We start from the raw sequence: 27,825 nt of genomic DNA, 5'->3' as shown, positions 1-27,825 counted from the left end.
ATACATTATTCAGGATAATTGTACAGTAGACACAAAAAAATATATTAACGATATGATTTTTTTTTAAAAGTAGAAGAAAGGACAGTTATACAATTGTAAACAAGAATATGTCCATAGTACACGGATACCTCTCTTGATCTATCATTTTTATATTGAGTGTACTATGAAATTGGGGTAAAAACTTTTATTTGGAATGAGAATTAGAAGGATCATATCAATGGGAACATATGTACAAAGTTTTAAGTTGATTGTACTTCAACTTCATCAAAAACTACCCGTGACCTAAAACCTTAACGATCCCCTTAACCTGAAGTAGGATAGGCGAACGAACGGATGAACGGACGCATAGGCCGAACAAAACATAAAGCCCCTAGGTGTGACTTAAAAATATTCATTCGCATACTACTGATGATGAAACTTCCCTTAACAAAAAACTTGAGGTTGCTCAATACTAAGGGTAAACACTGGTGCTACACAATGGATATCGCGTGAACAGTTTCTAGTCAACAAATGTCACCCCTCGTGCAATATTCCTTTAGTAAGCTGAAAAAAATGTGACACCTACTCTTAAACGTAAATTTTAATTATCTTAGTTTGAAAGAAAGTAAAAAAAAATTACGTATTGATAGAATGGTTAGGGGAAAAATGTCAAACTTAAATCTACATATATGCTCTTTCCTAACTCTTTTTCCTAAATATACATGTAATATGCACGATTGGAATTTGTACATCAATTAAATAATCATACCTTAACATACTCAGATATCAAAATCAAATGCTAAAACACATGTGATTAGCTAAATATTAGCAAAAAAATAACAACAAACAAACTTGAAAACGTTCAAGTACAAATTGTCATGTTAAAAGCCCCAGTCGTACTTCCTACTTGATACTGACCATACATTGTACACACGTCAGCTGTAACTTGACCAGTGTAAGATACAGTATGAGAAGTATAAGCTTTCACAAAATTTATATCCTTCGACAATGGATCCCAAGATCCGTTTATGGTAAATGTGCCAACACTATCAGATCCTCCTCCGGTTATTGAATTTGCATCAAACTGTATTGACATCGACCAGGGGTATTGAACACCATTATGTACGTAGTATCCAGGCCACACCCCATCCCTGCCATATGACTGCAAACGAAATAATAATGATTCAGTGTGTTATGAATCAACATAAACATATCACATTTGTATAGAGCTTCGTATAAAGTTTTAACGTTTATATTGAGATTTTGTTTCAAAAGCTATATTTTAGGTATTAGTTATATATTTGACACGTTTAATAACCATTATCATTATATGTCTGTTTGTTTTTTTCATTTTTAGCCACGACGTGGTCAGTTTATTTTCGATTTATGACTTTGACTGACCCTCTGGTATCGTTTACCCCTCTTTTTAGGGATCAATTTTAGAATTTTGTTTTTAAAAAAATCCTTGTAGATCTTATAATAATGATCCAGTTTTTATGAATCAACATAAACATATCACATTTGTATTGAACTCCGTATAAAGGTTAAAATTCAAAATTTGATGACTATGTGGAACGCATCTATCCCATCGAATTGGAGATAAAGGATACTACAGATACAGTAAAATCGGCTTCATATCTTGACTTACATCTAGAAATTGACAACAAGGGTCGGTTGAAGACAAAACTTTACGACAAAAGAGATGATTTCAGCCTTCCAATTGTGAACTTTCCATTTCTAAGTAGCAACATTCCAGCAGCACTTGCATACGGGGTATATATCTCCCAATTGGTACGATATTCCTGTGCTTGCATTTCTTATCATGATTTTCTTGATAGAGGGTTACTGCTCACAAAGAAACTATTAAACCAAGAGTTCCAAATGGTGAAGTTGAAATCATCCCGAGTTGACGCCATCAGTTGGTTGACCGTTATGGAATAACCGTTACACAAATGATATCGGATATGTCCCTTACGTCGTAACTACAATCTCCTTCCCTTTCATGAATTTGACCTACCGAATTAGACTATTTACCGGATTTGTAATCACATAAGCAACACGACGGGTGCCGCATGTGGAAAAGGATCTGCTTACCCTTCCGGAGCACCTGAGATCACCCCTAGTTTTTGGTGGGGTTCGTGTTGTTTATTCTTTAGTTTTCTATGTCGTGTCATGTGTACTGTATTTTTTCTGTTTGTGTTTTTCATTTTTAGCCATGGCGTTGTCAGTTTGTTTTAGATTTATGAGTTTGCCTGTCCCTTTGGTATCTTTCGTCCCTCTTTTAAACGTTTATATGGAGGTTTTGATGTGGGAAATTGTTCCAAAAGCTATATTTGAGTATTATTGATCAACTTTGTAATGTTAGTAAGACATTTGACATTTTATAGCCACTCACATAGGAAATAAGTTTTGAAATGAATAATTATCCATTTGACAAAAAATAAACATAAAAGCGATGTGAATTTATTTCCGTTATTTTTGTTAAAATTTGATGTTCCATTTTCATGATTTTTTAATCGTCATGTTTGTTTAAAACAACCTTTCCAAATCGTTTATTTTAAAATGACGACACTCATAAAACATTAACTTCAGATTTCGAATGTAATTGTGGCAAGTGATGATAAGTCGAGATATATTTAGTGTAAAGTTATTAAAGATACCAGGATTATAATTTAATTCGTCAGACGCGCGTTTCGTCTACATAAGAGTCATCAGTGACACTAAAATCAAAGAGGATATGTCGAAGAGCATTGAGGACCCAAATGTTGAAAAAGTTGCGCCAAATACGGCTAAGATGATCGATGCCTGGGATAAGAAAATCATTAGTTTTTAGAAAAAATAAAAGTTTTGTAAACAGGAAATTTATACTGGGCTGGTGAAGAAACGTGTGATTTTTACCTAACTTTATGTTCCTTTTGGTGGTAATCAGCATTTTGTGAATACGGTTTGAATTGATGACATCAATTAATTGTCACTTAGCTGCAATAAAATTGGAACTGATTATTTTGTTTCGATTATATAATTAAGTCTACAATATGATTGAAAGATGTCGCACACACATGTATAGTTACCGCGTCAAAACAACAAACATCATTTAAACTATGACTGCAGCCGCCAGTGCTATGGGGTCCACCGCAACTAGCAAGCTTGAAACATGTTCCTCCACCAAGTGAACATTCAGATATTAATTCTAAAATATAACAGATAGGATGATAGTAATGAAACAATAAAAATGAGATTGTCGAACAAGAAAATACAACACAATTACCAATCAATCAGGAAAATCGACATTCGTTTTTAAACCGAATATTTCAAAGAGTCGAACAGAATGAACATCTTAATTCCATATTAAGCGCAGGATTAATAAGGACAAGTTGCAGTGATTATCCAACGATAGTAATTATATTTATTGAAAATTCTTGTGTGAAAATATTCACTGTTTTTTTTATGGATTCTACCACTGCATCGAGTGTGATACGATATTTATCCACTTGACTGTTGACTCGAAACAGTTAGATTTTTAATCTTTAAAATGCAAGGCTCACCGAGCGTATTAAATATTTAAAATTTAACTGTCGAGTGTGGATATATATCGTATTGCACGAGATGTGGTGGTGGAATCTGTTTCTCTAATGATTATTGACAATCTTAATCCTTCTTTTCGAACGACCTGCCAAAAGATCTTTATTCGTGACGTCATCAGACATAATCGCTGTTTTCATGACGTTATAATCGTAATCGACAGATGAAAGCAAGAAATTTCGACCAATGAAAAACTTAGATAAAATAAACTATACATTGATTAGATAAAAATAACCAACACGTCAGAAAAAGGATAAATCGAGAAATAAATATACGTTTTACGTCAATATGACAACAATCGGACACAGCTTAGGGAAAGCATAAATTTTCAATCGCTATTCTAAATTCGTATGATAGTTTGAACAGTACACACAGAATGAAAAGAAGACTGTTTTTAAAACTGACTTTAGCACGGTAAAATATCATGAAAAAATCATAGAAAGCGAATTAAATAGATATAATCAGTAAAGAGAAAACTCATTTTATGGCAAGCTAGAAAACAGAATGAAAAATAAAGTAATTGTTTACAGACAATTAAGGTTTATATCATCAATGACTTCACTATGCATATGGTTAACTTGACATTTTGTCTTCACACGAGAACAGCACCTAGATCCATTATAATGAAATATGACAGCATAAAATGATAGATTATGGTATTCTTATAAAGCCGTGTTGCATCTGACACGTGACAAAAGTGAAACATGGGATATACATACAATATCAGGTCAATGTCAGAAAAATATAAGCTTTAATTTGGCTGAAAAAGTGGGGAGGGGCGAGGTTCTATGGATTTGTTTTCTGACATTGACATTATATTGTTTAATAAATACATTGATATGTATATATATATATATATAGCTTATTTAAATTGTAAATTCAACTTCAAACTTATTATCATCCCTTAATGAACCTCTGTATATAGGAAAAGTGATCCATGATGAATTTGACATTGTACAAAATGTAGCTGTGTTACTATACTTAGGAAATAAACACAACTAGTTGCAGTATGCAAAAAAGATGTAATACTATGGACCAGTTAAAACGAACTTGCTGTTTGGAGTTACACGAATATAATTAGTATCAAATTAACTGCAATAAAATTTTGCAAATAATTTAACACACTTTTTGGAATTTTGGATCCCCAATGCTCTTCAACTTTGTACTTGTTTGGCTTTATACATATTTTGATATGAGCGTCAGTGATGAGTCTTATGTAGAAGAAACACGCGTATTGGGTACACAATTATAATCCTGGTACCTTTGATAACTATTTAATGTAATAATCCTACCATCACATCTGTCTCCTGTCCAAGCCGGATCACAATCACAACTAAATATATCAACCGTTAATTCAGTGCAACTCCCAGCGTTATTGCATGGGTTTGGTTCACAGGGATTTGGCACAGGATCTATTAAAATAATTCATGTTTATGAACATAACTTAAACCTTCACTATTTTGTTTGATACATTTTTGTTTTGAAGTTGGTAGACAAATTATTTCAAACGAGATAGCACATCCTCGTAGTTACTGAAATGTTGTTTACCGTGCCCGGAATATAAGAAACGATCCTGTTAAACCTCACACGAGTATAACACTCAGGTCCATTATTATGAAATATTACAGCACACAATGCTAGATTATGGTATTCTTATTAAGAAAAAGCTGTGTTGCATTTGAAGCTTGATAGACCTGAAACCCGGGTTATAAAACTTCTTAAGGACCAATCAGAACTTACTTGCCGTTTGTGGTTGCACGAACATAATTAGTATCGAATGAACAGTAACAAAATATTGCAAATGATTTCAATGTTATAATCCTACCGTCACATATGTCTCCTGTCCAAGCCGGATCACAATCACAACTAAATGTAGCAGCCGTTAATTCAGTGCAACTCCCAGCGTTATTGCATGGGTTTGGTTCACAGGGATTTGGCACAGGATCTATAAGGATAATGCATGTATGAGAACATTATTTAAAACATTTGTTTTTTGAAAGATTTGGTTTTGAGTTTGTAGAAGAATTATTTCAAACGAGATAGCACATCCTCATTGTAACGGAAATGTTGTTTACCGTGTCCGTAAATTTAGAAACGATCCCGGCACACAAATCCATTTTAATATAGTGAGAAAGCATAAATGATTAATTATGGTATTATTATTAAAAGATAGCTACATGTATATTGCATCTGAATCTTAAAAAAGTATACACTAGGTTATTAAACTTCTTAAGGACCAGTCAAAACTAACTTGCCGTTTGGAGCTACACAAACATAATCAGTCTCGAATGAAGAGTACTTAATATTGAAAATGACTTTAATGTAATAATCCTACCGTCACATCTGTCTCCTGTCCAAGCCGGATCACAATCACAACTAAATGTATCAGCCGTTGATTCAGTGCATATGCCACCGTTATTGCATGGGTTTGGTTCACATGGATTTGGCACAGGATCTTTCAAAATAATACATGTATATGAACATTACATAAAACCTTTACTAAATTATTGTTTCGTTTAGAAAAATTATCAGATGTGTTTCAACTCACTAGTGACATGTTATTGTTGTCTTATATCTTAAGGAACTTCACTGCTCTGTTTTAAAAAAAAGTAGGTGAATGATAAAGGAAACAAAAAGGTTAAACAAATTTGCAGGTCGATGTGCTTTTGAGATATTAGCCATTGATAGTTTGGCGTGAATATGTTTTCTGTTAACTTTTCATAGCTTTATCATTGAGTTAAAGTTTAAGTTCTCAAAAACAATTAAAAAATGATTAAAGTTTTATAAGACGTTCACAGATGGCTTATCATTACACATGTTAAGAATTAAAAAGAATGGGAGTCAATGGGCAAAATGTTATAAGGCATTCAAATGGATAAAACCAGAGGATTCCGAAAATCTGACAAAAATTCCAAACATGACAGCGAACATCCTTACGGTTGCTACATAACATTACAGGGAGATACTCTGTATGTAAAGTTATGTATTTTTCAACAGACTGTCGGCATCCCAATGGGAGCAAACTGTGCCCCTCTACTTGCTGACTTGTTTCTTTATTATTACGAGTCTGACTTCATGCAGGAACTTCTTAGGAAGAAAGATAAGAAGTTAGCAATATCCTTTAACTCTACTTTCCGCTATATAGATGACGTTCTTTCACTAAACAATTCAAAATTTGGTGACTATGTGGAACGCATCTATCCCATCGAATTGGAGATAAAGGATACTACAGATACAGTTAAGTCAGCTTCATATCTTGACTTACATCTAGAAATTGACAATGAGGGTCGGTTGAAGACAAAACTTTACGACAAAAGAGATGATTTCAGCCTTCCAATTGTGAACTTTCCATTTCTAAGTAGCAACATTCCAGCAGCACCTGCATACGGGGTATATATCTCTCAATTGATACGATATTCCCGTGCTTGCATTTCCTATCATGATTTTATTGATAGAGGGTTACTGCTCACAAGGAAGCTATTAAATCAAGAGTTCCAAATGGTGAAGTTGAAATCATCCCTTCGTAAATTTTACGGACGCCATCACGAGTTGGTTGACCGTTATGGAATAACCATTTCACAAATGATATCGGATATGTTCCTCACGTCGTAACTACAATCCCCTTCCCTTTCATGAATTTGACCTACCGAATTATACTATTTACCGGATTTGTAATCATATAAGCAACACGACGGGTGCCGCATGTGGAGCAGGATCTGCTTACCCTTCCGGAGCACCTGAGATCACCCCTAGTTTTTGGTGGGGTTCGTGTTGTTTATTCTTTATTTTTCTATGTTGTGTCATGTGTACTATTGTTTTTCTGTTTGTCTTTTTCATTTTTAGCCATGGCGTTGTCAGTTTGTTTTAGATTTATGAGTTTGACTGTCCCTTTGGTATCTTTCGTCCCTCTTTTAGTTGACATTTATAATCACGTTCTATATCCAAAAATTTTTCCCGATAAAAATGTATGGTTCATGTTGTTTTTGAAACTGTTATATTTTTGTCCATGGGTCAAAGTGAATATTTTATAAAAATTAAGAGCCAAATTAAATTCAGTCAAAGTGTTTGGTACCAACTTAATATATTTGATCTGTGTTTTTTTTCTGTAGCGAGTGTGTCTTTTTCGAGATCGTATGATTTTGACTAATTGTCGATCGCATGACGGTTGATACCTTCATTTATGGAGACGCCTATCGTGTAGAGTCCCTCGAAATGGTAAATTTAGAATTCATACAATTCACTCATTTATATGACAAGGAAAATTTTATAAAATAATTGAAGTCGTGCATCACTAAGCATGCTAAGTACTATCTCATTTGAATTCTCGCAAAGATTAAACCTTGTATGAAATATCCAATTTGTAACTATCAATTAACATATTTTAATTAGAAAAAAACATAATTAATGTTATTAGGGTAATCAATACTATAACAGAGATACATAATTGTATAATTAGTGTACGTATATATATATATATATAAAATATTTATAGTCCTTTTATATGTTCTAAAAATGTCATCACCTATTTAAAATGAACTTATGATCTAGTCAAGGGCACAGAGGTACTGTTGAATTGTTATGATATATGACACTCTTTGGAGTGATACGGTCTTCAAGTGTTTTAACAGTATAACACATGTTGAATAGATAGCACCAAAGAGATCTCATTAGTTTACTATTGCATAACTCGAATACATCGACTGTACCTCATTGTTGATTTCACATAAAAACATCATAAATAGATGAGAAGGGTGTTATTTGATCCAATCTCCATATTTGTCCAAAACAAAAACTATAGGAAACTATTCTTTTTCTTGTTCGTGTGTAAGGACTTTTTAAACTTTTATCAAGCATTGCATACACTCAGTTGAAGTCGTACTTTAGCAAATTATAATTATTCATATAGATGAAACCATATACGAAATATTGATTTCTCCATAAGCAATATTCAGTTGAAATATCGAAAAAAAATATACCAGAATTATCGATTTTATTAGATAAACTTATACTATTACAGGATGCAGTATGCCTTAAACCGAATACAATTTTGCTCAAGCATAAATAAATATATGTTTTTTTAATCTATAAATAGATATACTGACCATATGATAAGCATACATAACCGTTACTTTTGGACAGCACACACTTTGTACCATCAGGACACGAATTGGGCCAACAGCTATCGAAATCCTGTAAACAAAAGTTTGTACTCACATAATTGTTCTTGTTTTGAAACACGTTTGTTATGAATTGTTATGAATTTGCATGAAAGGAAATGTGTTGAATTTGTCGATGAGACAGCAACTCAACGGCAAAAGCAAAAAGACATCAGCAGTAACATGAGTAAGGCAACATACAGTTTGCATCAGGCATTATCATGCAAATTTTTAATTGTAATGAATGGTAATGAATTACATTTTTCAAAGTAATTGCATGTTTTGTGTACTGCAACAATGTTTGCATTACATGTTATTGAATGTTAATGCATACCTAAAGCAAACAATTGTGTAATTGCATGCATAACATTGGATTACATGTATTACTTTTTCAAATACTTACTATCTTTTACAGATTGTTTGAAATTTAACAGAAAAAGAAATTAAGATTAATTTATAATTAAAGAAAATAATCATTTAAATATTAATTTTCTGTTTTCTATTTATTTTTCTCACTTCACATAAATCACTGGAGTGCATAACACACTATACATTAGATTTAGTTCGTTTTGTTATTTCATTTTATTTCATACATTGTCCTTAAAAAAAGAGATATTTGAAAAGCATGACTGTAAAAGTGTTACATTGTTGTCAAAAGATCAATGAACACCTTTTTATGATCAAATTACAGATAATTGAACATGGTCATAAAACCCTCATTCAACTAGTAAACAAAAAAAAAAGGATACACGACTTTGAAATAAAGTTGATCAAAAAGTATTAAATATAAAACAAAATGAGACACACTATTCTAAAAAGCTTTCATTTGAAATGTATGCACATGTGATAATGAAAATCAATTCCACTCGGAAAGTATCTAAATTCCGTGTAAACGATCTTAGGGTGCAAATTAGTTTTGCGGAAAGTTGAATAAAAAATCGACACATAATTTTCTTAGCACTAAATAAAATTTCAAATTTGTTTAAAAATATTCAATATGCTAATCAAGTTATGTTCATGTTGTAACTAATTGGTTGAAATATTGTTTTTTTTCAATTTTTTTGGTCTTTTGTCTTTTTTGAAATCTCAAAATACGTAATTTTTTTTTTATTTTCGACTCAAATCAATGCTTTTAATTTGAAAACAACACGCTGTAAATTTGGAACCTTTCGGATTAGTTTTAAGATTGTTACCCATTTTTGAATATCACTTTACACATATTGTTTATGGTAAATAAGTTGATAATGTATACATTTTAACGATTTCTCGTGGGGCCGAACTTTGCTAAACAAATAAACGAAGAAACTGTTTGATTTTTAAAAACAAATTGATGGCAAACATTGTCTTCCCCTTTTAATGAGAGGTTGGCATCATTATTTGGAACTTCTGTTTTTGAAAATTGTCGTTTTATGTAAATTTTTGTAAAAAAAAAAATCGCCAAAAAAGTCACGATAGCCCCAAAAAAATGTTTTTTTAAACGGATTTATATTTCCATAATGAATTAGTATAACTACCTTCAATATGAGTCCAATAAACGGAAAATTTATCTTTAATTTGAAAAAAAGTCTTGTATCGTTTCTTTTATTGATTAGTATAGTTTGTTTTAAATCTAATCTTTTCACCATTTTGACACTTTGTCATAAATCATAAGCTCTATGTTTATAATATAATTAGGAAAGAAATTCTGAGTAAAGTATTTTGGTTGAAATAATAAAAAAACACTTCATCTCTGTAATTTCTTAAGTGAAAATGAGAGATGAATATCTTGAAACATTAAAACCAAATATAGAAGAGCTATCGACTTTGATAGGTTTTGTGAAATAATCGGATAGTCAGAAATATTATTTGAGTATTCAATGAAGGAAAGGAGAACAGTAACTGTTTTTATTATATTTCTTATAATATTGTCGAGTTTTCATTATGTTTGTTTGTCAATGTATTTGCCACAACCAAAATTGGTTTTTGTATGTTTTGCAAAATAAAGATATTTTATAATGAAGTTGCTGCTAAAATCTTTTGTGATTTCATGTTGTTTTGCAAAATCTTTCATTTTTCATTTCTCATCATGAACAAATTTACAAAATTTAATGTGTATTTTAATGCATTTTTTTGCAAAAATAATTGTAATTTAATGCATTACTTTGCAAAAATTACTGTAATTAAATGCATTACTTTGATAAAAGCATGTTATGGTAATTGTAATGAAATATATTAAATTGCAATGCAATTCACTCCATGCCTGGTTTGCATATAGATAAAGGAAGATGTGGTATGAGTGCAAACGAAAGCCACATGATGTAAAAGTAAACCATTATAGGTCAAAGTACGGTCTTCAACACGGAACCTTTGCTGACACCGAACATCACGCTATAAAGAGCCCCACAAAAATGACTAGTTTTAAACCATTCAAACAGGAAAACTACCGGTCTAATCAATATAAAAATACAAGACGTGACAACCACTGAACATCATATTCCTGACCATGCTGACTAAGAACAAGTGCAAACTTATGATGCGTATGTAAACGTTTTAATACCAACCTTCCCCCTTAAATACCTGAAACAAAAGTGTTACATCAAACATAGAAAAACACAACAGCATGTTCACGATGTTTTTTTTACCTTTGTCAAACTCTTTATCGCTTTTAAATAAAAACAAACTCAAAGATCAACCAAACAGCAAACTATAAATATAACACCATTAATAAAAGGTTGCTAACTTGTTTCAGGCAATGCATATATGTGGATTTAAACTTATTATGTGAGATTAAAAACCTCCAAATCACTGTGTCTCGATCTGTGGACTAACTACACATACAACATGAACACAACTTTCGAATTATGTCCCTCACTGGAGAAGTCAATTGAAAATGATTGAGAAACAACAGTTCTAGAGATATAAGTATAAAATTAACAACCATAGTTACTAACCATTGTCCAGCTGCCGAGATCTGTGTACACATACCCTGGACTCGCAATAAGATTGTCCCCTACTGATACAGACAAAGATAACATTGGAGCCCATCTTTCCAATAATTAACATTGATTTCTCTTATACACATCTGTATACCTATATTGTCCAGTGAAATAAATGTGATGGAATCCATGCGTTTGTTTTTCTGAAAAGTGCTATCAATAAAAACTGCTACTCAACAGCGTATCACAAATCGAAACCAACATTAAAAAAATATCTAAATGTTGATATATTGCACATTTCACACTTTGTTTCCACTAATGGTTGTTGCTCAATCTTTCAAAATGTAAAGTCCTGTCTTTAATTAAGATAAACTAGTACAGTGCAATATATTAACAAAGTAAACTAATATGTAAACAATACCAAACTCTATGGTAAATTCGAAAATGGGGATACCATAAAAATGACCAAATGAAACGTAATGAAGGGCGCATGTGCAAAAAATATATATATTTAGTCATACATACAAGTGAAAATAATAGAAGCATGACTTTGGCGTATTATAATGACATGGACGTGTACATTTATTTCTATATCGAATTGAGTGTTTTTATATAATTTCATTGGCAGGCCCATGTCCACGCCAATTTAATGGCAGCCATAAAGCTGTCGACGACAATTATTGAATCTGAAATCAACATTTTAGAATAGTGGATTTGATGTTCGAGCACTCTTCGTGTATAGTGATGCTGAGTTTAGTTTTATGACCGATGATCCATGTCTCACTGCTTTTAAAGATAATGAAATTCAGCACAGTGTTCCTTTGATCGTCTGATCAAAGTGTGTTATAATGTTAAAGTATCATTGGATTGCTTTCATTATCGTTCATACAATTTCCAAGGTATTTACATTTCCATGTAATGAGTCAAACAACAAGAAAACAACTGAACGACAGAAATAATGATTTACGGCACTACATAACTTATGAATGAACAATATGAGCCCAAGTCTATAATCATCATTATTGACTTTTTTTGATAATCTTGGATTTTTTATTTCAGTGTTTTTTATCCTTGACCTCTTCTTTTTTTAGCTTGTACATTATTTCTTTTTTCTTAAAGTTTTTCATTTTTTCCGACTTATGAAATTTGTTTGTCCCGTCTGTGTTTCCTAATAAAAAGAAGTTGACAACTTAACTGCCGAAAGAAAAACTGTGCATCAAAAATCAAAAGTCTATAAAATTTATTGATGTAATGAAACGTAAACATAAGGCTTTACCTATGATCTACATAATCTACAGTGTCATACACTAACAGACATCTTAATCTGTTGAAATAGACAAATCGATTACTTAAAATTTAAGTAACAGAATGGAATTTTTTTTAAATTTATAGCTAGATACCATATTTTTGAAAAGTCTAAGCCTTTCATTTGCTCCCAGTTACTTGTTACTACTTACTCATGACAGAAAGCCAAAAAATCGTGATACATTTGCTTGGATACACAGCCATTTTGTTGGTCTCATTACACACATTAGATCGATTTTAACCCAATTGAAAAAAAATTACAGGACTTTGTTTTCCAAATCAATTATATATTGATTTATAGTTATATATATTTTTAAAGTCTTTCAAAATTAAATTAATGCGACAATAATGATTTAAATGGTATATAATACATAGGACAGGACAGCTATTCATTTTCACAAAAAGAGACTCATTAGTTTTTTCCACTATTCTGTTGTTATGATTAGGATAATTTTTTGATTAAGTGAACATTTCGGTGTTGACATGCCATTTTTATAAATTTTCTGTTTAACAAATCTTTGAAGGTTTTGAAAAACTAGGGATTGTCTTTTCCCAGGCACAGATTACCTTAGCCGTATTTGGCACAACTTTTTGGAATTTTGGATCTTCAATGCTCTTTAACTTCGTACTTTACAAATATCTTGATATCTTGGTACCTTTGATAACTATTTACACCACTGGGTCGATACCACTGCTAGTGGACTATTTGTCCCCAAGGGTAGCACCAGCCCAGTAGTCAACATTTCGGTGTTGACATGAATATCAATAATGTGGTCATTTTTATAAATTTCCTGTTTTACAAAACCTTGAATTTTTCGAAAAACTAAGGATTTTCTTATCCAAGGTATATTATTACGTAATCCGTATTTGGCACAAATTTTTAGAATTTTGGATCCTCAATGCTCTTCAACTTCGTGCTTGTTTGGCTTTACAAATATTTTGATACCAGTGTCACTGATAAGTCTTTTGTAGACAAAACGCGTCTGGGGTACTAAACTATAATCCTGGTACCTTTGATAACTATTTCTTCCTTCAAATTTATTTCTTGCGTGTTAATTTTGTTTCGTAAGATTTGGTTTGGATATTTGGAATGTTTAATCGAACTGTTCATGCGCTTTTAAAACTTGACCCCCAATTTTTTTGTAAGAGTTATCTCCACGAAGACGTTTTTACTTGTGTGTGCATCTCCTTCGCAACCGTACAAGGTTACGACCATTTATTTTTCAGAATTGTTTGATACATCTTCAGGATGTTTTGAATAGTTCTGACTAAAGTGCTGTAGATCTTTCGTATGCATTTGATATGAGGAATATGCATTTCTAAGTAAAAGAGACCAGGATTTTTTTATTTAAGGTCCTTGGACCAAAAATAAAGGATATAAGGTCAGGGTCAAAGGTCAAGGTCATATTCTAAATATTCATTTTGGCTTATTTTCATTTCTTTTCAAAAACACTTTAAATGAACTCATCATATACCAGAATTAATATTTTATATTTACACCAGACGCGCGTTTCGTCTACAAAAGACTCATACGTGAAACTCGAAACTTATATAAAGTACGAAATTGAAGAGCATTGAGGAACAAAAGTTCTTAAAACTTTGTCAAATAGAGCTAAGTTAATCTATACTTTAGGTAGAAAACATATCGTATTTTAAACTTTCAATGTTTTGTTAAGGTAGATTCCTGTTATACCGACATCTTGGATGGTACTATCGCAGTACACAATCAGTCTAGTTATTTGCCCAAATTTGCAAAGGAGTAGATTTGTTTTGGCCCCAAAATATAGCAGTTTTACAAATGTTTGAAAATGTAATCTTTAAGCTATTAACTGGAAAATAGAATGCTTCTGCTACATGAATATGGGCTGTTTTAGACAAAACAATGCACATATATCGGGTACTAGCTTCATTAAGTCATGCTAAATTACTGAAATCTTCACAATTTGAGCATTTAAGTAAAATTTCCGACGGTTTCCGTCTAAAATGAAAGTGGCTGCATTCGTGTTCATTCATAATATTGAAATGTAAGTTGTATTTGATGATAATACATAACATATATAAAGTTGAGGATGAACACGGATGCGGCCACTTTCATTTTTTACAAAAACTATCTGAAAAGTGACGTTTTTTGGAATATTTGATAGATTTTTAATATTTTAACTGGAATTGTAGCGTTTTAAATGACTCAATCAGCTAAAATCTTTTACATCAACTAATTGAATCATTTTAAACCGACATTTAAGTGTTTAAAAAGTGTTCAAAATCATTCGTTCGATGAACATGAAATTTGAGTCCAAATTCGGCCCTTACTCCTTAGTAGACTGATGTCAAATTTTCTTGGTTAGATAGTTTATTAATATGAAGACGCTTGCTGATTTATCACATCATCCCAAATATTAAAAACAAATACCAAACATGTTTCAGAATCATTCAATCAACTAAGCCATTTTAGGAGTGAATAACAATTATAATGGTCTAATAGGGAAATTTCTAAATTTTACTTTCATTAAGAACACTCGTTCGGTTTCATCATTCTTTTCTTTTTATTTCATAAAACATATTATAAAACCTATCTTCTTCAAAATTCTATCTCATATCTTTTGATGCACACAAATGTTTTTTCTCATAATCATTCTCACAAATTTAGTCAATTTTCAACGATTCATAGCATAGAACATATCACGATGACCAATAATTTTAATTATATTTTTGAAAAGAGCATAGTCAAATCTTTATTCTGGCAAAGTAGAAAAAACTTTTATCTCGGGAAACATATACGGGAAACATATACAAAGATGTATCTTAACAGCTAATTTATAATTATGAACATATCAGTGATAACTCAAGTCAACACAGAATTGCTGACCACTGGGCTGGTGATACCTTCGGTGAATTAAAACTCATCCAGCAGTGGCATCGACCCAGTGGTTGTAAATAAACTAGATACCAGGGTGAAATCTTACATTAACGCCAGACGCGCGTTTCGTCTTCAAAAGACTCATAAATGATGCTGGAATCAAAAAATGTTATTGACAACATATTTTTACTTAATTGTTATTTGTGACATATCGTTACTCAAACATTTTACTTGAAAAGGTGCGTCGCCTTCAATTGTGATTGTTCGCCCTTCTTATTTTAGAATTATTCGTAAAGTGAAATAACTTATTTAACATATTTATATAAGAGCGCTAGTTTTTTTTTATTTGATCAGATCCTTGGTGTATGACCTTATAGTTGAGGTCGAGTTCGTAAGTTAATTCGACGTTCTAAATGTTGACCGTTGCCTAAATACATCTTTATACACCATAAGCCATATGAATATATGCATTAGATTACAAACCATATGACCTTGAAAAAATAAAACAAGAAGTGACCTTCAGTAAACAGAGATGGCTATTTTTTGTACTATTATTCTATTTAATAGGATATAAAACAATATATTTTTGAAAGCAGTGTCAAATTTACTGTCAATTTATACCGGAAATGCCATTTTCAGATTTGAGGAAACACATCACCTCCCTTATTTTAAACAAAATTGTATAAAAACCAGGTTTTTTTTTTTGAATCATTGATATAGAGCTATCATCTGAGACTGGAACTGACATTTGAAATCGAATTTTAATATTTTCATATCAAAATATATCGTAAGGGGTGGAAAACTGGTTTTTAATTTTTATTGATATTGATATGGTAGTTTACAACAAAACAAAAAGATTTTCTCAACTTGCGACCATATCGGTTCAAAAATGTACATTCTCTGCTAGTATTTTTTTTTGTTAAATATGTATTATTGTCATTGTGTTTATTTTCTTTTGTAACTTATTTTGACATCGAAATCGAACTTTTCTTAAACTGAGTTTTACTTGCGTATTGCCGTTGTTTATTTTTCTATATTGGCTAGAGGTATAGGAAGAGGGTTGACATCTAAAAATAAACATGTTTAACCCAGCCGCATTTTTCTATTGATGCATTTTTGTTTTAAAAAGCATATTTTCATAACATCAAATATATATTTCCGTATTCCAATATCAGCTACACATTTTCATATCGATCTAGATATTTAAATTCCAAAAATCTTCTATTGCACAAAGACTTTCATTCTGCTGACTTTTCCAGATCACATAACTTGATATTAAGTGTTTGCATAATATATGAGTCGGTAAAATATATTTAGGTGCATATACGTTCCTGTCTTTCGAGTAAGAAATGTATATATTCAATGTATATATTTATCTTATTCTTTTTCGATATATCCTTGTACTAATTTGTTGATTATTTTTATTTTATCAACGTGTAGTTCGTTTGATCTCATTTCTTCATCGGTCAAAATTCGATTAGAACTTCAAATTTTCTTGCTTTCCTCTGAAATTCCTAATGTATAGTCATGAACATAGGCGACCATGCCTGAGGACATCAAGTACAAAGAACACATCATTTTGCAGGTTGTTAAAGAACATATTCCACCACCAAATCTCATGCAATACGATATTTGTCCACTTTCGACAAACTGTTAAATCTAAAATATATAAAAACCTTAGTGAGCCTCGAGTTTTAGATTTGAAAATATTACGGTCTCGACTGGATAAAATATCGTATCAGATTATAAAGCGTGGCAGTATATATATATATATTCACCTTAAGAAGGTATTTAACACTTCAATTGAAAACAATGTAAAACGAAATGATTTTTGAATGTGTATATTTTTTGTATTTACCAAGTACCTTTAAATCCGTTTATGGTTTTAATTTGAATTGATGGTATATTAACTTACTTTTCATCCAATGATTATTAGGGTTAATTAGTTCTTGATATTTATTTTCTATACTGTTTTGTACAGGTTATTACTTGTACAAACATTTTATACAAAATAATTACATGTACATGACATACACAACTCTTCTAAACATCCACCCAACAATGTTAGATTGTTAATTTGCTTTCGCAAATTTGTTTGTTCTCCGGGATTCGAACCCATGCTACTGAGATATCGTGACACTCAATCGCTTGCATTGTAGCGGGCGCGCTAGACCACACGATCACCTGGGCTTCATAGAAATGAAGCTTTCGGTGGCCAGGTTCTACCTTTCCAAGTCAGTTGTAATCTAGATATATTTAACCTAGTAGCATAGGCTAAAGATGAAAATTAATAAGTTCTATCTACCTTGACTCAATTTCTTCCATTTCCAAATCATCCCGTCTAAGCGTATTTTTTTTTGTTTTCAAGTATAAATCAAAACCAACCAATATTTATCAATTCTGTCTTTTCTATGTCAATTGTACCCTTGAATATTGACGTCTTTATTTTTGACAGTATATGATAAAAATGTTTCACTTAAACACGAGATATGAGTGTTGGATTTCGATTCCTAAATTAAGTATTGTATTTCATAAAAACTAGTTATCAAAGGTACCATAATTATAATTTAGTACGCCAGTCATACAAGTGGAAAGTTGAAGAGCATTGAGCATCCAAAACTCCAAAAAAAATGTGCCAAATACTGCTAAGGTAATCTATGCCTGGGATAAGAAAATATGGTTTATATTATGTGAGTATAACGGTGTAGTCAGAAGCATTTTTGTTTGATACAAGTCAGATAATTTTTTGAAAGAATATATTTTTCTTCAAAGAATCTTTAAAAAACAGGAGTTTCCAGAGAGGTAAAAAAATTGAATCTTCTAAGACCAGTATATTAAAAACCATTTCATGTTCAGATGGAAGGTCATCTGAATTTGTTATGAAAAGACGGCTCGAAACCTGTAGAGAGCAACTATTTTAATTTGATGGAATCAAATACTGCTCCACAATATAAAAAAAGAAGATGTGGTATGATTGCTAATGAGACAACTATCCACAAAAGATCAAAATGACACAGACATTAACAACTATAGGTAACCGTATGGCCTTCAACAATGAGCAAAGCCCATACCGCATAGTCAGCTATAAAAGGCCCCGATAAGACAATGTAAAACAATTCAAACGAGAAAACTAACGGCCTTCTTTTTAAAAAAAAATGAACGAAAAACAAATATGTAACATAAACAAACGACAACTTCTAAATTACAGGCTTCTGTCTTAATTTTTCTATCAACCTTTCTCTTAGTTCCTGAAATAAATGGTCAATAAACGGTACAAATAACGTTCTTTTGAAATACTCCTTCGTTCTGGCTGGAGGAACATTTATTTGATGATGTCGTCGTGTTGCCCATCGTTGCATCGATTGTACTTAATCAACACTTTCAGTAGGAGTCACGTATACGGTACCGTTGAACAATAGGTTCTAATCGTCGTCGGATTCGCGTTTTCTGAACAGAATTTCGACAAAGAATTTGCTTTCCTTTATAGCTAGAATTAATTTTAAAAGATCGTAGTCAAAGGAGCCTTAACGACAAATAGACCAACAGTGAATTCAAGTTTAGTTAATGAACATTGGTAACTTCTGGTTGTATCCCTCTATAGTTTTATATAACAAAAATCACACGCCAAAAGAAAACAAATGTTCTGATTAAAAACAAGAATTTTGTATCATTATTTATGAGACAGGGGATGTCACTATGTTACGAACCACGGAACTGTTCTCAACTTATATATGTGTTGTGAACAAAAACCTGCACTGAAAAATAACATTAAGTCAGGGGTAATCCGTAATATATGTGTAATTAAGGTCTCAGAAAGGGTATATACTGTGACATTCCCGGCTTACGGCTTATATTACCTTCGCCTTCGGCTCAGGGGATATAAACTCTTAGATTGGAATATCACAGTATATACCCTGTCTGAGACCTGAATAACATATAATATATGACGTGTTGTAGACATTACAAAAGTCGAACAAAAGGACTGTCTCCAAGGACAGACACCTCATAATTTTTAAATAAGTACAAAACACGGAATTTGAATTTTGTTTTTGGGAAACAATGTCATCATCCTTTCTCAGGGTATCTTTAGTGAGGCTACCCATATCATGGTATGAAGGACCATATAAATTGTGAGACAAGGTTTAACTGCAAGCACATTCATTGTTTCTGTTTGTTTGACTCTCTGGATTGTGTAGTGAAGAATCATCTTGTAAAGCCAGTGTGTCTGTATTGTCAAAATTCTTGCGGGTTAACAGGTTGTCAATTCTGCGTTGAATTGTAAAAAGCAGAACACCCCCCAGACGCAATATGCTTCTACTATGAAAAGAAAAGAAACAAAGCGCAAGGCGTAACGAAGTCCGAGAGTCTGAGAAGAGATATCGACTCGTTGGTCATGACTTTAGTAACCATTTTTTTAACCGCAGACCGTCTTCATCTGTCCTACCGCACCACACTTTCTCTCTCCTATATTTGTTTTCTTCATTACTGTAAACCAACTTATTTTTGCGGATACTTTTTTCACGTTTAGCCCTTACTAGCCCATTGTGTGCGGTTACAATTAATGCTGCGACTATTAAATTTGATTGATGTGTTAAAATAAGAAAAGACAGAAGTTTATCAAAATTAACAGATTCATTTTGTTACGTCTTTTGATAAATCTATTTGGCAATCGTTTATGGCTGTCAGCAGGGTTTAATACCATTAGTTGTTCGACCTGTTAGTCAAATGCGTTTTGTTAAAATATACTTTTTCACTTTCTTGGTCTTTTGGAAAATGTTGTTTGTGCTGTATATAAACCCTTCTACAAGGAAACGAAACATCCACACGTATAAAAAATGCGGTTTTTATCCAATGCAATCATAGGTTTGAACGTAGTTTTTAATTTAGACTTGTTCATATTCATTCGTTTGTGCTTGTATCATATTTTCCATCCGGTTTATATGATAATTTCATCCTATTTTGACTCTTTATTTTCAAGAGTCTATCATAAATTGAGGTAAATGTTATAGCCTTCCAAATACCGTTTCAATTTCTAACATCACTGAAGAGACATTTATTGACGAAATCCGGATCTGGTGTGCCAGAAAAACCACTAACACCTCATTTTTGTGGTATTCATCTTTGCCACAAGTTAATTGTTTTCTGTTTAGTATTACAATAATATAAGGTAGATGTAGGAAGATGTGTTATGAGTGCCAATAAAACAACTCTACCGCTCCTATTCAACAGAATGTATATTGATTCTTGATATTTAGCCGTCCTCAGAGTATAACAAACAACTCTAAAGGTGTTTCATATCTTTTATCAAGCTACAACCTAGATTTCACAATTCATTAGTAGACCATTTATTAGATTTTTCAGCCAGTCAAGGTAATAAATCTCAAATTTAATAAAATTATTTAAGCATTTATTCTTCTTTTTGTGGGTTAAAAGTTGTTTAAACAACTGGAAGGTAGAAGCAGAACAAAAATAACTTACAGATATATCTTATCCAAAAATTCACACTACTTTTTATATGGTCACAAAGCCATACATTTGCAATTTATCTTATGAAAAATGTTCAACAAACAATAAAATAATAAAAACACTTCACTTCTGTACATTTCATGCGCTAACAGATTATATAATGTAGTCAAATACGAACTTACAACCCCGTCAAAGTTCATATACAGGGTTTCCGCTGGCGGTCGCCATTTTCGCAATTTGCGAAAAAATAATAATTGTGGCGATTAAAATTCGTCATTGGCGAAAGAAATATAATATGACGATTTATATTCAGCCATCTTGTTTATTTTCTTTTTTTCGGGTTTCTCTGACTTTACCGACACTACTCGGAATTACCTTGAACTCGTTAAGATTTTGACAGAAAATCAATAATCAGCTGATCGCATTTATAGCTATCGACATCAAAGGACTAATTAATAAATATGCATGATATGACAAAATGATATGGTTAAATGGCTTCTGTCACATGTCACAAAGGGATTTATTAACCACTTTGCGACGCACGTGTTTGATGAAAAGTTTTTACGCTTCCTCTCCTTCTTTTAATGATAGTTCAGAAATGAAAATTGTTGTTATGACGAAAAATGTACAGTAGCAAGACAGGTCTCTTATATAAAACTTTATCATATAACTTTCATATAGATCATCGATTAGAGTCGGCACTTCAAAGTCGTTTCAGTGACACACGTGTTTCAAGCATTTACGATAGTCTAGAAAAGAAAATTGTCGTTATGAAGAAATCTATTCAAACGGTTGGCATGAGAGTAACCCTTCAATGTAATGAATACACTTTACACGAGGGATCAATTTCAAGTGATAAGATGCTTCGTTTTGTTGTAAAAAAAACCCCCACTTCTTATTAAAGGGGGGGGGGCTGGGAAAAAAGAAAATTTTTAAAGAAAAATATGTTTGTGTTATTTGGCGAAAAAAATGATAAAGTGGCGAAAAATATATTGTTTTGGCGAAAGAGGTGGCAAATAAAATAATTGACCCAGGGGAAACCCTGTTCATATATTACATGAATTGTAAGAAAATCAACCAAAAAATGACAAAAAAGACTTATTTTTGCGTAGTTTTCTTCCTCTCCAATGTTTATTTTCATAAGAAATTAGAATGCAAAATTTAAGTTTCCATCTAAGTAGATTTTATGGGAATTTTCTGTGTATATATTTAGTGATTTATGCTTTAAATTAGAGTTAAACATTTTTTGTTGCAAATAGTTTGAAGTTCAAACTTAGTTTGACTGGACTATTGTTATTGCATTGTTTAATGATAATAAACTATAGCTAATAACATATATCTGATCCATCTTATGCATTCCAATATATTTTGAAAGGACCACAAAAGTGATCATTCAATCTTACATCTACCACAAACTTTTAAACTGTTAATAAAATGTCAATACGGACTTCCAGGAGGTATTGTTATTGTTCAAATAACAAAGAAAACTATTTACAACATGAATGATATATATGTTATATATCCTTATCTATTTGTTAATAACGTTACAAAACATTCGTATGGTTCAGTGCTATTACTTACTACACTGAATATGAATACAGCGACGCAGTTATTATAATGTACTAATTTAAATGTACGCAATAAAATAACACGATATGAATCCAGTGTCACAATCTGTTGTTTTTGAGCATCCTTGCGATTCAAAATTGAGAAAAAACATTTTTTTTCTAGACAACCTAAATCAGCCAGGTACTTAATGTTCTGTCTGGTATTTATGAATGCAAAGCAAACTTGATTAAACATCTATAAAAAACTGTGCATTGGTAACAATATTCAAGAAAAAAGATTACTCTATTATTGTTTAAAAAAACAAGATAACGGATATTTATAATATTCATGTTTACACCGGTGATACAGATTTCCTTGAACATGAAGTAAGTGCTGACATTTTTTTCCATTTTTATGAGAAGGCTTCTTTATTTCATATTACGAAACAAAGATTATGTTTATAAAATTATGTTTTTCCATATTTAAATAAGTTTTGTGTTTCTGAAGCGCTTTTTAAGATTTACTTTTACCAGTTACACTCACACCCAAAGATTTATAAGCAAATGATGTATTCTAAGTAAAATAGAAGAAACTTTAGAAGCATATGCATTCACTGTTCTAAACGTTTGGCACATATATACCATGACGCAACGTCAGATATTGCTACCATTAAGTGTAACAGAAAAATTATGTTAAATTAGAAACGCGCACTATCCAATTCTTCCTGCTTTCCTTTTTGGGTAAATGCAAAATATAACACACAAGTATAAATGCCGTGAGAACCCAATCCAATATGATTTTATAATTAACATATAGGATATTCAATTTTACTGCTAGTAATCATGTGTTTTGGGAGGAATATTGCTTCTTTATATATTCAACCCGAGTATGCTTTTATTCAAGCAGGTGACGTACAATAGCTTATATATAATACTGTAGTTTTCTTACTTTTTGATCGTCTGATAGATTTGTATTTTTGTAATGTGTTCATCATTTCGTTTTGTTGAAAGCTGGGCATTCATATTAAATGGAGGAAGGAACAAGCGAATGCAGTTCATGCCGTCTTAGCATATTAAGCTTGTGGCGACGGCAAATTATGATAACGGACAAACTTGCAAGACATTTTCATTGATCCGTATTTTTCATACATAACCCTGTAATATTAATGATATTTGGTGTCCCAACTTCAACTTCAAAAGTACTTTTTATTGATAAACTTCACGAAATCAAAATATCGTTTTTTTTGGCTGAAAAAGTTTTGTGACGGCATGAAAGTTTAACTCGGACATTTACGCAAGACATTGCAAATCTATTGTTTTGAATTGAATATGTAGCTCAATTTATTATTCAATTCGAATTTTGAGAGCTTACGCTAAAGTACAAAACGATCGTGCTTACAATTTAATGAATTATTTGTCAGAATTTTATTTTTGAACTGAAATGTTTCAAGTTTCCAAATTAAATTTCCGATGGGACATTTCCGTACATCATATTCTTTTGAAAATATGTATGCAAATTTTAATTGGAGACAGCCATGTTAACCAATACTGAAAAATATCACGTCATAGAATGTTCATGCAAAATTTCGAAGAGTTGCGTGAACATTTTGCGAATTGTTCGAGTTTAATGTTTCGAGTTTGTTACATGGGACAACGCTAAGTAAACGTCTTTCGGATAATCTGTGTCTTCCTTAGCCTATGAATATTATATTTTTATTCTTTATCTATCATAATGTGAAAATTTAAGATTCAATCTTTATTTTCATGTATAATATGAAATATTGATTTCAGCATTTCTATAAATAATTTCACGTCAAATATTTACTTAACGCTATTTTTCATGGTAGTAGCAATATCTAACGTTGCGTCCATTCCTTGACTAGGTAATTTTTCATAATATATGCGCTCTTGAAATTAAACATTTAGTACAAGGTGATTATGTCGCTATTTGAATAAAAACTATTTGAGAAAATCAACGGAACAATAGAATCACTAAAATGCTACAAAAACAACGCCAACATGCATAGAAATAAACTTTTGTAATATGACTCCTTATTAAACAAAGCTTTTTTTATTCTTCTTTGAGAGCTTGTCTCACAGAAAACCATGCAAAATTTGAAAAATCGTCAGGAGGGTGGTTAATAGTTTTCCAGTTAATGATTTTTTTCATATTTTAGGTTCAATGGAAACCAGAAAATATAGTTTAGACTTCTCCGAATTGTGTCTATTTTTAGTAACAAGCTAATTTGCATTATTGAATAAAATTAGCCAAAAATTCCTTCAAATATATGTTTATTTGAAAGTACTGTAAAAGTCACCAAACTAGTTCTTTTGGGTTTCTAGCCATTTATATTGTGGAAATATATATAAAAGATAATAAACATGATAAATTACGCATTATTTTCATACTTGAAGTGTGCTCTCTTTAATGCCTTATTTTGAATATGTCACTTACTCTCGAAGTTCAAATCACTGGTTTTCGAAATGGTGAACACAGATATACATGAAATAAATTTCTCTACACAAATTTTTATTGGATTAAAAAATATATAAAAAATCCACCCATGGCAAATTTTATAGAAATATCCTTATTTTTTACTCTAAAACTCCACCTCAAGCCTTTTCCCACATTTTTTACTTAACCATTTTTTGGCATATATCAAACAATTAAACATGATGTTATTATCATTTTAAATGTTCAACTTTGAACATTTAAAAAAATTTTATTCATATAAATCACTTTACATAGGTATAACATCTAAATAAATAAGATATTGTAGCTTTCACTGAATGATTGTTATCAAGAGTTATCTCCCTTTATATTGTTCTCCATATTACTATAAAGAAGGTTACTGCTCAGATCATGAGATGCAGACTTCCCTGGAACTAGCAACTAAGGCATTTTATGATATTAGGACCTTACATAATCTGTTTTAGTGGCATACAGATACATCACACTTTGTATTGATGATAATAATGCAATGTGAAGAGACAAGTCAAGAGTTTTCTCACATTTTGTCAGCTCAGAGCTTTGCCATGTCTGCACGAAAATGTCCTGTCACTGAGTGTCAGATAATGAGATATTACAGAAACGTAGAGCTGACACCAAGAGATAATGTTGAGGCTAAGTGGAGAAGTTATTAAGTTTGCTGTTGCTATTATGACCACAATGAACGTCAAGTTTAAAGCAGGTATTGAACTTCCGTACAGAAAACTGAAAGAGGCATACAGCATGTGCATCAGGTAAATAATAAAAATATATATAATACAACAAATGAATCATTGGCTGCATATCTTTAATAAAGAACTAAAGAAGGGTCACCCGAAACAAACACATCATAGCCAAGGGGTTGCAAAGGGGGACGTCCGTTCACATAAAAGTACCCCCTCCCCCTGGATGACTGTATCGTGAGTCCATTTAACCTCCCAGTAGACATGTCTGGTAAGGACCGAAACCCGCGATATAACATGAACAATATATGTATTTATAAGAAAATTTAACTGCAGCTTTAAACCTTTTACATTTTGGGATTACAAATACTAGTCCAGTGTCTGTGACGAACCTTATTTATACGAAAATATCTCCTAGGAAGAGGGGATGATTTTCTCTGTAACATACACATACTTGTACCAATCATAAAAAAGGTCGAAAAGTGATTATTTGAGTGAATTTTCTAAGGACAGACAGACAGTAGATTTTCATATCAAAACAATTGACAAGACAAGAAACAAGAGACACAAGAAAAGACAAGACAAGACAAGACAAGACAAGAAAAGACAAGACAAGACAAGACAAGACAAGACAAGAGCAGACAAGACAAGACAAGACAAGACAAGACAAATTTTAAAAAAAGGGGACTATGTAATGCTATGCAGGATACTATACTCCGTCACTTTCATAATACTATACTCCGTCACTTTCATAATTATTCTCATGATTTAAATTCGGTATTTTGAAAATGAGTAAAGTAAATTAGAATTTAAATTAATCAATTTAATTTACATTCCAATTTTAAACATGCATACGAAATCGAAATTGTTCTCAGGGCGGGATTACATGTATTTTTAATGCTGAAATTTGGAAATCTAATCTAAAGTTATGATGTTAGTATGTACATACATGTACATGCATAGTTACATCATAGTTTTGCACACATCATGCACATGAGTTAAAGGAGATGTGGATTATATGTCAATGGGACAGCAACCCAACATTATTGTTGATAGTATTACAATTGTTTTAAAATTGTTTTTGATTATATATAAGATGGTTTTTTTTCTTTCTGTAAAAACTTGGTTTCTGTTCAAAAGGGTTATATTTGTATATCTAACAATGATTTATTTTCATATTTTAGGTTGTCCAGGCTATTCAGTGAGCACATACTTCTGAAGCTATTCATTGCTCGAGCAGTATAACCCATATGTACAAGAAAACAATCCGCCTATGAGTGAAAATAAATTCAGCAGTCGAAGACATAGGACAAGACTGAATTTTCAGGTTTTATATTGCAAATATTCAAGTGTGGATTTGGTCGGTATATTGAACTTGTAGATACATATATGTAAGATACTGAATAAAATGTCAGCAAAATTCATAAAAAAATGGAGTTGGAAAATGTACATCGCAGAAAGAGAAAAGTATTAAGATACACACTGCAAGTCCTAAGCTACCTATACATGTATCTGTGAGGCTGGAAAAATTCAAAATTTTATGTAATCATGGTAATTAGTCAGAATGAAGCTCAAATTACACAAATTACAATAGTTACTTAAGTTGGATACTTTGTTTAAAGGAAATCGATTAACAACTTCAAAAACTTAAACGAACCATTGCAATGTTTTCTGTAAGAAAAATCAGAGACCTCAACCACCAAACAGTCAGTTTCTGAAAATGAAAGTGAGTAAGTGTCGATGGAGAGAACCTACCAAAAATAGGAATTATGCTATTCAGGGTAGATATTAGATGTGTTGATCTTGTTTTTGTGAATATTCGATGAGAATTATAAGCCAGAATGGAA

The 27,825-nt window shown here is 31.7% G+C and overlaps 1 protein-coding gene across 1 annotated transcript; it reads right to left on the bottom strand.

Moving 5' to 3' along the window:
• Positions 1–841: 841 nt before the first annotated feature.
• LOC134690228 (neurogenic locus notch homolog protein 1-like) lies at positions 842–11,741 on the bottom strand. Its single transcript, XM_063550204.1, has 6 exons — positions 11,648–11,741; positions 5,897–6,016; positions 5,387–5,506; positions 4,854–4,973; positions 3,069–3,169; positions 842–1,141 (listed from the first exon to the last, which is right to left on the bottom strand). Exons 1-6 carry the CDS (start codon positions 11,739–11,741, stop codon positions 842–844), a joined length of 855 nt encoding a protein of 284 aa, XP_063406274.1.
• Between the last annotated feature and the right edge of the window lie 16,084 nt (positions 11,742–27,825).

This window comes from Mytilus trossulus, chromosome 11, assembly GCF_036588685.1.
Source record: "Mytilus trossulus isolate FHL-02 chromosome 11, PNRI_Mtr1.1.1.hap1, whole genome shotgun sequence".
Lineage (NCBI taxonomy): Eukaryota > Metazoa > Mollusca > Bivalvia > Mytilida > Mytilidae > Mytilus > Mytilus trossulus.
This window is presented reverse-complemented; position numbering and strand designations above follow the sequence as displayed.

Bases quoted from the DNA above. Each gene is read 5' to 3' on its own strand.
- LOC134690228 (XM_063550204.1), bottom strand. From the start codon at position 11,741: ATGGGCTCCAATGTTATCTTTGTCTGTATCAGTAGGGGACAATCTTAT. The intron at 6,017-11,647 runs GTTAGTAACTAT...TTATTTTGAAAG, and splicing joins ATCTCGGCAGCTGGACAATG to ATCCTGTGCCAAATCCATGT. The intron at 5,507-5,896 runs GTAGGATTATTA...TTATCCTTATAG, and splicing joins GACAGGAGACAGATGTGACG to ATCCTGTGCCAAATCCCTGT.